The 11085-nt window shown below is 44.2% G+C and overlaps 1 protein-coding gene across 1 annotated transcript; it reads right to left on the bottom strand.

Annotated features, from left to right (window-relative positions):
- Nucleotides 1–205: 205 nt before the first annotated feature.
- On the bottom strand, nucleotides 206–10601 carry vstm4b (V-set and transmembrane domain containing 4b). Its single transcript, XM_067244328.1, has 9 exons — nucleotides 10470–10601; nucleotides 9282–9689; nucleotides 3868–3921; nucleotides 3497–3604; nucleotides 3219–3252; nucleotides 2979–3100; nucleotides 2632–2696; nucleotides 2240–2359; nucleotides 206–1790 (listed from the first exon to the last, which is right to left on the bottom strand). The coding sequence occupies exons 1-9, from the start codon at nucleotides 10519–10521 to the stop codon at nucleotides 1722–1724; spliced, it is 1032 nt and encodes a 343-aa protein (XP_067100429.1). The 5' UTR covers nucleotides 10522–10601; the 3' UTR covers nucleotides 206–1721.
- Nucleotides 10602–11085: the final 484 nt, after the last annotated feature.

The following is an 11085-nucleotide window of genomic DNA, read 5'->3' as shown; positions in this document are numbered from 1 at the left end:
ATGTACTTTTGGGAGGATAAAGGAAGCTAAATACCTAGTACAAATGATACCAACAATAATATGTATTTTCAAATGTATTTTATAAACTATAACGTTTATCACAAAGCTGTGTGCACACTAGCTAGTTTATAAGCTGGAAACACTGGCCTACTATGCATTGACACTAATATGTAATGATACTTTTTAGAAATACATTGTCTATACATCCAGCTAGACAAGTACTGTGGGATTCAAGATGTGTTCTTTTTATTGAACATTTGATCAAGATCATTACAATAGTCTTTCAAATTAACATACACAGTCAATGTATTTTGTTCACATACAGTATAACAAACAAGACATATCCTGAATTTCAAATGTCTTTACGTGGATAAAAAGCATTACTATAATACATTTACAATAGTTATATTTCAATTATAAAAAACTGAAAAACAAGAATAAGACAAAACAAAAAAAACATTTGATCAGTGCCAAAATAATTATCTTTCAGATTCTAATACAGATACATAATTATTTTACCTTTAAAATGTAGTTATTATAAAATCTTTACAGGGTAAACTTTAAAGTATTAGAATGTCTTTGACCTTTTTTTACAACAATGGGCAACAGGCTTCAGACATGTTTTGTAATGTTTCACAGTGTCATGCCAAAACATGACAGCAGGGGGAGCACCAACACTAAGTCTGATTCTACAGACTGCATGTTGATTGATTCATACTCTTCCATATGTCATTTTGGGATGTCTGACTCTGCCAGATGACAATGTCCTGAATGGGTCTGCTACCTTTTGGGGAGTGGGGAGGTCTGCTGCCTCATCTATGCTGGGTTGGGTTCAACTGACAGAAGAGAGGAAATAGGGAGAGAGAGGAAGAGAGAGAGAGAAAGAGAGAAAGAGGAAAGAGACAGGAGAAAAACAGACTAATAAAGAGGAAAGAGAGAGAGAGGAGAGAGATGGAGAGGAGAGAGAGAAAGAGAGGAGAGGGAGTGGACGATACACTGCGAGGAGAGCGAGGAGAACGACTAGAAAGAGTAAAGAGAGAGGGAGAGATAGAAAGAGAGAGGAGCGCAAGAGGGAGACGAGAGAGAGGAAAAAGAGAGAGTGGAAAGAGAGAGAGAAAGAGAGAGAGAGGAGTGCCAGAGTTCACACAGATGTTTCTTGTTAGCGGCCCGTGCAGCAGCCTCCCATTAAGTTGCTCTGTGGTCGGGAGGAGACTTTAATTTTCACAGTTTAAGAAAGTTTGGGACATTTCTTTCATCCCTGATGTCGCTTCAGTTGTTACAGAAGCAGGCATGCCTGCAGTCATACGTGAAGGAAAAGTCATTTTTTCCCCCATTATTAAGAACTTTCAATGCATTTTCAGTACAATTCTTTTGGAACGATCAAAACCCAGATCTTCACATATGATAGTGAGATAGGGTGGGGGAAGGGTATAGCACGGTGCCGGTGTGTCTGGAGTTTGAGCCTGCTATGAGCGGTTTTGATTCCCCACAATTTTCCATGTGTCGAATCCACGGCCGTTAAAAAGGGCAATTTTACACACATTTTAAAGTCAGGAGGCCATACCTCATCTCAGATGTGAGGTTGTTAAGGTACTCTAGTCCAAACCTCAAGCCATATCACCCATGACTAGGAAGTAATGTTCTCACACATAACAAGGTCAGCAAAGGCATTGTGGTTCTCAAACGTTCGGACGGTTGCTACTTAGCTTTGTAACACTCCTTCATTTTGTAACCTTGTTCAGTCTCAGCCGCTGGCTCTGCGAGGCAGCTGTGTGGACCGATGCTTGTTGCTGTTGGCCCCAGATCAAAGCTTTCACAAGATGACAGGACCTTATCTACCCAGGGTGGCAATGAGGATAATTGTTGCCTTAATGTCACCCTTCATAGATGCAGAAGTAAGACAGTATTCTGTACTGTAGCCGAGAACATGACAGACTATACACACAATACTACTGAGGGGCAGGCTGTTGCTTTTGAAAGGTAGCAAGAACATATATTATGTATCTTGTGCAGTAAAATCATAAGTACAATCCGACACGTTTGCATAAACAAAACATTTGAAAAATGATCTCATTTCATTTTGGGCTTTGTGAAATGTCCGTCACAGAATCATTGACTCAACATAAAATAATAATGGACTGGATATAAATAGACACTTTTGTACATATATCTATACAACATACATATAAGCACGGTGCTAGTGGTGTGTGTAGGTGTGTGTGTGTGTGTATGTTCACACCTGCCTCTCCTCAAAGAGGATTTGAGCATAGACAGTTCCTGTACAGGCTGTTTTGTTGTCTGGTAGAGGCTTGACCAACTCCAGCTCTGCATAGGTCAAGCTCTCCTCAGCTATCTTTGGCTGTGGTGAAGGGGTGGGGTCGGGGTGGTGTTGGTGGGGGAGAGAGGAAATGGGAGAGGGGGAGGATAGGATAAGAGTCACATTCACAGCTACACCTACAGTTGTGTGTTTGTCTTTGCTATTGAGGTCATACAGAGTGCTTATAAAGTGCAGTTTATGGAGCACCAAGTTTATACCTACAAAGAGGTTTCCACTTCTAAAACTTGTATTTTCTGAAACAAAGACATTCCTCTAAGCCTTAAAACATCGAGGACTAGAATGTAAATACTCACCAAGACCACTTTTCTGGGCTGAGCCTTTAAGAGTTTGGGTTTCCTTAGTTTGTCTGCAATGGGCACTGAGAACAGGGACAGACACCGATGAAAGCAGAGCAGAGAATGATTGGCTAAAACATTATTCAGCTGAAGGGAGGAAATCTTCTCCAGAAAAACCCAAATCACATATACAAACTCTATTCTCAATGTTTACATGTCTGTCATCCTAACATAGTCATGACATCTTCAGTGACAGACTGAGACACATTCAAACATAAACATTCTGACTAGTCAAACATAAAGTGCTTTAAAAAAGTGTTTATTTCTAGTCCTTGTGTGTTTAGATAGATAGAGAGACTGATTACCTTTTGCTGGTATCTCTGGAGGTATCTCCTGCTGTTCCCTGAGCCTCCTCTTCCTGTATCTCCTCTCTTTCTTGGGCAGAGCAGGAGACACAGAAGTCACACTGGTGACGGTCTCCCCCGAACTGGAGAGAGAGACAGAAAAAGAGAGAGTGTGTGTGTATGGGGGGGGGAGACAGAATTCAGACATTGATGCATACCAACTTCTAAGAGAGTAAGGTAATACTGCTAGGTAATGCTCACCTGTTCTGAGGACTCTTGACCAAATGGTAACTGTCTGCCAATTAAAGAAAAGCACAACCCTCTTACAATGTAATGCAATGCTGAAATAATGATGAGGTAATGTTTATGTGTCTTTGTGTGTGTGTGTGTGTGTGTGTGTGAGGTATAGAAAAAGAGAGAGAGAGAGCCTGAGAGAGACAGAGGGAAAAGATGGAGGGAGAGAGAGAGATAGATGGAAAGAAAGAGGGAGGGAGACGGGGAGAGCAGCACAGGAAGGTGTGATGCTGGTTGAAACAAACCTTTTAACCTCTGCTTCCTCTGTATGTACTGGCAGGTCACTGTGACAGTGAACATACACATACACACCAGCCCCACTGAGCAGATCAGGACAGCACACAGGTAGACATCTGGAGAACACACACACACCACATACACAAGCACACACACACACACACACAGTCAGACGATACGTAGGTAGTTAAATAGTACAGCCCACACAACCTTGAAGACTCGTATTTTCATTGTTGCTCACTTCTGCAAAAATAGACTTGAAAAGCAGTCTCTCAGCAAAATCCACAGAGCATGTTGTATTCTGCCATTCACAGTGTTATTGGTAGGATACTTTTACCAAGGACAGCAGAGCATCACAGCAAAGTACAAAGAGTCTTACCTTGAAACAAGCTCCACAGGCTCTCCTTGGCCTTTGTGATTGGGAGGACATGCACTGGAGAGAGAGACACAGAGGGAGAGAGAGAGAGAGAGAGAGAGAGAGAGAGAGAGAGAGAGAGAGAGAGAGAGAGAGAGAGAGAGAGAGAGAGAGAGAGAGAGAGAAATGAGAGCGGTCAGACAGAGAGAGTGACAGAGAGTGAGAGAGAGAGTGAGAGAGTGAGAGAGAGAGAGTGAGAGAGAGAGTGAGAGAGAGTCCATTGTCATGACTGGGGCTTGAGCTCCCTGCCTGCCATCCTGATTATACAGCGTGTTATGTTTAAATAAAGCTAATTGTAGGTGCAGCCACGGAGGATGACAGCGCTGAGGTTACTCCCTCCTAATGCTCTCTTCCTCTCTCCCTTGTCTTTTGCTCCAGTAGCGCTGGCTAACACCCACCCTGACTGGCCTGAAATACACCAAACACAAGCAGCTGACGACAGCCAGGCTAGCCATGCAGGCTACCAGAGCCTGTCCCACTCTAACACACACACACACGCACACACACACACACACACACACACACACACACACACACACACACACACAGACAGACGATACTTAGCTAGATGTCTGGACTGAAAATAAGCCCAATCGGTGCACTTGGACCAAGTCGATGTCCACTTTGTCTGCAGAGCAGGTGACCCACATCCGATCGTGGCTTGGATGAAGGTATCCATATCTCCAGACAGTCCAGAGGATTTACATGGGATTTACTTCTGGAGCACTTTCCTCCCTGGAAGCAGAACCCTCCATGGCTGGACTGCCCATGTGTGACCTACATTCACGTACCTCACTTCTCAGAGACAAGCCTAACTCTAAGATCTGGCTTGGCCAGAGCAGATGCTTTTCCTGTGTGTGCCCAGACTCTACTTCTTGTTACTATGTTAAGCCTACCCTCATTTTGAGGCTTGTTTGTCAGCCAGTTCTGTAGCGTTGTATCCCTGTGTCCCTCTGAGAATGCGGGATCATCAGAAATCAAGCGAGCACCATCTCTGTCAAAGATGTTGGAAACAGTTAAGAGACAAGTCTGCTTCGGCTTGAATTATAGCACTTGAGTAAGGAGGACCAAACCTGCCATATTTACAAATGAATGAATGAATAAATAAATAAATGTCCACATCCATGCATTTAGACAGAAATAAACGAATAAATGTATTAATTAATGCACAATTGTCAATCAATAGTTACATATATTTTACATTTATGTATGTATTATTTTAGTATTCATTTATTGATTTATTGATTTATTGATTTATTGATTGATTTATTTATTTATTTATTCATTTATTCATTCATTTATTCATTCATTTATTCATTCATTTATTCATTCCTTTATTCATTCATTTATTCATTCATTCATTCATTCATTCATTCATTCATTCATTGTTCCCAATATGATAATGAGAGGAGGCCAGTAGGCGTGGAAACTGACGTTCAGACATTGCAATCAATCCAGAGCCATACATTCAATCTAGCTAACCCCTGGGACACACTGGCTGCGAAGCGCCCTGAAGCGCCACAATCTGCTACGAATGACGCGATGCTGTTCACACTAGATGCACATTTCTCCACGCCGGTCACCAAGCCTTTCACCTTCTCTGAGCTTTCCTTTTATACATGTAAAGCTTACATTGTACATAAACATGGCATAGGCTACAGGCTAATTAGGCAACTTGTTGCTCCAACAACCGTCGCAACAGCATCCCATTCCCAATATAACGTGGCAATGTTTGGCTTTTGTTGCCGTAGTCTTTGTAAAATACGTGCTGTGGGGCATACAACTCCATGTAGGACTAAGCTACATTTCATCTTCGATGATTAACTTTGTGTCTTCAATCTTCACAAATTTCTCTTCTGCTTGATTGGGGGCTATGACAGATCGTCTATCTCGCTCTTACACACAGGACAAAAATTTTGGTTTGACAATCAACAATCAGGATTTTTTATTTGTAAATGTTTAGCGTAGTGAAGTTGGGTGTTAAGTGATAGCCCACAACTAACGTAGTCAATTCTTTATAACATGTTTGTTTATCCAAATATCATAAGGTGAATTAAATCTTTGTTTTCAACGAGGTCGGCCAGCCTGGCCATGTAGGCTATGTTGTCCATAAAAACGATATCCGCTTCGCAGCCAGTGTGTCCCAGGCGTTAGCTAGATTGAATCTATGGCTCTGGATTGATTGCAATGTCTGAACGTCAGTTTCCACGCCTACTGGCCTCCTCTCATTATCATATTGGAAACAATGAATGAATGAATGAATGGATGAATGAATGAATAAATAAATGAATAGATGAATGAATAAACGAATGAATAAATAAATAAATAAATGAATAAATGAATAAATGAATAAATGAATAAATGAATAAATGAATAAATGAATAAATGAATGAATGAATGAAAAAATCAATCAATAAATGAATAAATAAATGAATAAATAAATGAATAAATAAATGAATACAAAAATAAATACATACATAAATGTAAAATATATGTAACTATTGATTGACAATTGTGCATTAATTAATACATATATTCGTTTATTTCTGTCTAAATGCATGGATGTGGACATTTATTTATTCATTCATTCATTTGTAAATATGGCAGGTTTGGTCCTCCATACTTGAGTACTACATGGCCTCTTCATAGAGTTACACAGCACCAGCTGCACATGCTGGAAGAATCACAACGACATACATCTACCACAGCGTACTGTACGTCATAAAAGTGTCTTTATCCTATGATGAAAATGTCATGCATTTACAACTGTGTCTGAAAGACAGCATCCAGTCTTCTGGAAATGTCCAGACACATGCAGCCTTGTTCCTCCGCAGGCTGGTCGAATATCACGTCCCTTTTCTTTTCGGGATCCTTCTCATATTGCCCCAGGCAGACCAGAGACTGTACACAGGGCATCATTGATGGATCTGAGCTCTGTTTGATGAATAATTAACTCTGTCTTTCCACAAAGAGAAGACTGAGTCAATGAACAAGTTGTTGTATGGATTATACTGATGAATGCAGATAGGGTAAGAATATCTGAACGATAATCAATAACAGCCCTTACAAAAGCACCAGACATCCACACCAGTCCTTTCTTTCTTTCTTTTTCAGCCTTCCTTCCTTCCTTCCTTCCTTCCTTCCTTCCTTCCTTCCTTCCTTCCTTCCTTCCTTCCTTCCTTCCTTCCTTCCTTCCTTCCTTCCTTCCTTCCTTCCTTCCTTCCTTCCTTCCTTCCTTCCTTCCTTCCTTCCTTACTATCTATTGACTTCCAGCGATCCTCTCTTTCTCCCAGCCTGTGAGCTCCAAACAGATGGAGGGAGCCCTCAGTTCTAGAACTCTGGGTTCATTCCAGCTTCCCCACCATGGATTCTGCCAGGCCCACGGTGGTTCTATACTTAACCCCTACACCACATCCTGTCCCTGCAGAGGTATCTGCTCCTTAAACACTCCCAACAGCTCCCTGCCCACACACAGGTCACACAAATACCTCCGCACCCTTAAAACTGGGAGCTTTATTTACACTAGGGATGGCCCCAGTCAAATACTCTGTTTTCAGTTGGTTTTAAACTCTGGGAACTTTTTATCGGTGTATACTTGCATTTAAGGACGAGGCTCAGTTTAAGCTGAGCTGAATAGATTCACCTCACTCAGCTTTATGTGTGCAGTAGGTCAACAGCACAAATGTAAACAAGCCATGAGTGTCGCTGTAGTAAGTCTGGAGGTTGCGTCATAACACAGGAATTCCTGTGGTTCGAAAACATCAGGTGACCAGGTGTTTCACATCCACACACACATGCGCATGCACACACACACACACACAGCTGGCTGTTATTCTTCATCAACCACCTCTGACCTACGAATCAGTCCCTGGGGTCTCCCTCCGGTCCTCTAGTGTTGTTTCTGTAAATGTTACCATCCAGCAGTTCTGGAAGTCATGGAAGGCCTACAGCATATGTAGCGTCCCCTTAATAGCTGATCCCAAAATTGACAGAGGACGGAGGACGGTTGTCAATCCTCTGAACACCTTCAAGGCTCTCCAAAGAAACCTTGCGGTTCAGCCATGTCACGTTGTCTTGCTGTGGAGTCTCCATACTTAGCTCAGTGTGTGTACCCGACACGGACAGGGAAACTCCCCCGTCGGGCCAAAGTCAATATGGGGCAGTTTGGAGGAGAAAGGAGATGAGGCTCTGCCAGTGTTCTCCCGGCAGCTCCTGGTCCAGCTGCTGAGAGGCTGGAATGGGCTCGCCCGAGGGCACTGGCACCGCCTGACAGGAATGCTTCCATGGAAAGTGCGGTTTCGGCTTCTGAAGCTTTAAATTCTGCTCCGGGGGGAAGAAGTAGCTTCTGTGTTTGCTTGTTTACACAGATAAATGTGGTTATGGTGATTGAAATAGACAGTTTTCATGTGCTGAAAATTTGCTTTTGCTTGAATGTCTCAGGACATGGAACATGGAACAACAGGCTAGAGGAACCGGACCAGCCCACAAGATGAACAACCTATGACAATATGCCCTGCAAGTTGAAACTCTCTAGAAGTTTAAGATGTATTTTGTTTGGCAGGATGCTGCAACTTATTTCCATGAAGGATCCTTTTTGCTCTAGATATTCCAGAACCACAAACCATTCCTTAATGAAAAACAGGACCTTCCATTACGCATTATTGAATCTTCTGCATGCTAGATGCAGCGTGAATTAGGTCATACAGTTGGGGTCCCTTTTACTGGGTTCAACCAATGCTGCTGTCTTTATCTCTCTGCCTCCACTGCTACTACAACTGCTGCTGCTGCTACTGTAACTGCTACTGCTATTGCTGCTACTGCTACTGCTACTGCTGCTGCTGCTGCTGCTGCTGCTGCTGCTGCTGCTGCTGCTGCTGCTACTGCTACTGCTACTGCTACTGCAACTGCTACTGCTACTGCAAATGCTACTGCTACTGCTGCTGCTGATGCTTCTGATGCTGCTGCGGCTACTGCTACTGCTACTGCTACTACAACTGCTACTGCTGCTGCCCCTGCACAAAAACCCTGTAAACCTTTTTCCTGTCACCAAAAGTTCTACACCTGGAGGAGGTGAGGTCCTGCATCTGGAGGATGTGAGGTCCTGCACCTAGAGGAGGTGAGGTCCTGAACCTGCAGGAGGTGAGGTCCTGCATCTGGAGGATGTGAGGTCCTGTACCTAGAGGAGGTGAGGTCCTGAACCTGAAGGAGGTGAGGTCCTGCACCTAGAGGAGGTGAGGTCCTGCATATAGAGGAGGTGGGGTCCTGCACCTGGAGGAGGTGAGGTCCTGCATAGAGAGGAGGTGAGATTCTGCACCTGGAGGAGGTGAGGTCCCTCATCCAGCTGAGCTGAGGTCCAAACCAGACCGGAGTTTACCTACCTCTGAGCTCCGTGGCGGCCGTGGAGTTGGTGGAGGCCTTCAAGCGGGTGTGGTGCTTCTTGAACTCCTGGACCCGGCACATGTAGAGCCCGCGGTCTTGCTCGGACACGTTGAGGATCACCAGCTCGAAGATCTTGCCCTGCTTGACCACGGTCAGCCGCAGCTTGGGCCACGGGAAGCTCTTGGTGTAGTTGCCATAGAAACGGGCCTTGCGCATGTTGACGCGGGCGATCAGCAGCTCCTGGTCCTCGCGGTCGGCGCCGGCGGGGAGAAAGGTCCAGCGGACCACAGGCAGGGAGCTGGCTCGGCGCTGCTGGGAGACCACGCAGACCAGCGTGACGTTCTCACCCTCCTCGGCCACCGTGAAGGGGGCGGGGCTTACCGTGACGTTGATGGCAGAGCAGACATCTGGCGGAGAGGAGGAGATGCAGGCGGGGTCAGGGTGGGTACGTTGAGATTGTGGGTGTTGAGGTGGGGGTCATATGTATGTAATACATGATGAGGGTCATATGTAAGTGGGGGTCACAGATGTGTGAGGTGGGGGTCATAGAATTTCAAGGCTTTTCTCTGTCCAGCTACTCTGTAGGGAATGACTGCGTGTCGATTTTTAGCATGTGACCAGCTTGAGTGGGTGAATTATTGAGGGACAAACTTTATGAGCTAACTTGTTGCAACATCTGTGTTTTCACCCTTGGTTCATTTTCACAGACAATGAGCCTATTTCTGTCTCAGGAACAGCTTCAACCATCCCAGAATAACATTCCTCAACTGTAAGGAGTGGTTGACAAGGGGTGACAGGAAAACGTCACATCAAATTAAAGTCAAATGTTTTACAGCAAAACGTTGCCTACACTAAAAGAGGGTGACGCTTTCAAAGCTTTGTTATGTCAGTAAAACTTAGATGCTGAAATACACCCCATAATCTTACTCCAGTCGATTTTGAACTGTTTGAAGAGTAACACCAACAAAAGGAATTCCCATTTTTTTACCTGCAGTCAAGGTTTTTTTTTCTTTTTCTTTCCATCTATTCATCCCTTCATCCCTCCATCCCTTCATACCTTCATCCCTCCATCCCTTCATCAACACACATTCCTCAGCTGTTGACAGTTTGATATCTGCGATTGTACCTTCGAAAATCTCCTTTGCTATACTCTACAGTTTTCAACAGAGTTGAAGAAAATTCCTTACCTGTAAAGAAGGTTCTAGTCAGGAGAACTGTGACCAGTGAGGAGATCTTCATTTTCCAGACCAGCAGGCTCCATAAACGCCTGGTAAATGTCTCAGAAGAAAGCGAGGAAGCCTTAGGATCTCTCCTCCTCTCCTCTCAGCTCTTCTGTGTAATATGAAACAGGGGTTACTCTGTTTCAGCTTAGAACCACCCACGCCCCTCCCCCTACACACACACACACACACACTCACTGGCGAAAAAGTGGGAAATGTAATTTCCTGTACTGGAGGGGATGGAGTGTGTTTGGGAGGTTGACGTAGAGAGAATCACACTTCCAGCTGTGGACTACAGACAGTCGGACACACAGTTGGGTAGACAGATAGCCAGACAGACAGGCAGAAAGCCAGACAGGCAGACAGATAGACAGACAGGCAGAAAGCCAGACAGGCAGACAGATAGACAGACAGGCAGTCAGAAAGCCAGACAGGCAGACACTCTAACTACTGTTTTATTTGTCCTCCCACACACATACACACACACACATACACACACACACACACTCACTGATAATGAGAGAGAGGATGGAGAGAGTGCCCAGTCTGGGTCTCTGTCTGGCTAAACTGGATCCCACAGGGA

This window comes from Osmerus mordax, chromosome 10, assembly GCF_038355195.1.
Source record: "Osmerus mordax isolate fOsmMor3 chromosome 10, fOsmMor3.pri, whole genome shotgun sequence".
Taxonomy (NCBI): domain Eukaryota; kingdom Metazoa; phylum Chordata; class Actinopteri; order Osmeriformes; family Osmeridae; genus Osmerus; species Osmerus mordax.
Note: the sequence above shows the minus strand (reverse complement) of the source record. Positions and strands in the feature narration are given on the sequence as shown.

Bases quoted from the DNA above. Each gene is read 5' to 3' on its own strand.
- vstm4b (XM_067244328.1), bottom strand. From the start codon at position 10,521: ATGAAGATCTCCTCACTGGTCACAGTTCTCCTGACTAGAACCTTCTTT. The intron at 9,690-10,469 runs GTAAGGAATTTT...CCTCTCCGCCAG, and splicing joins GACTAGAACCTTCTTTACAG to ATGTCTGCTCTGCCATCAAC. The intron at 1,791-2,239 runs GTGTGAACATAC...TGGGGCCAACAG, and splicing joins TCCTCTTTGAGGAGAGGCAG to CAACAAGCATCGGTCCACAC.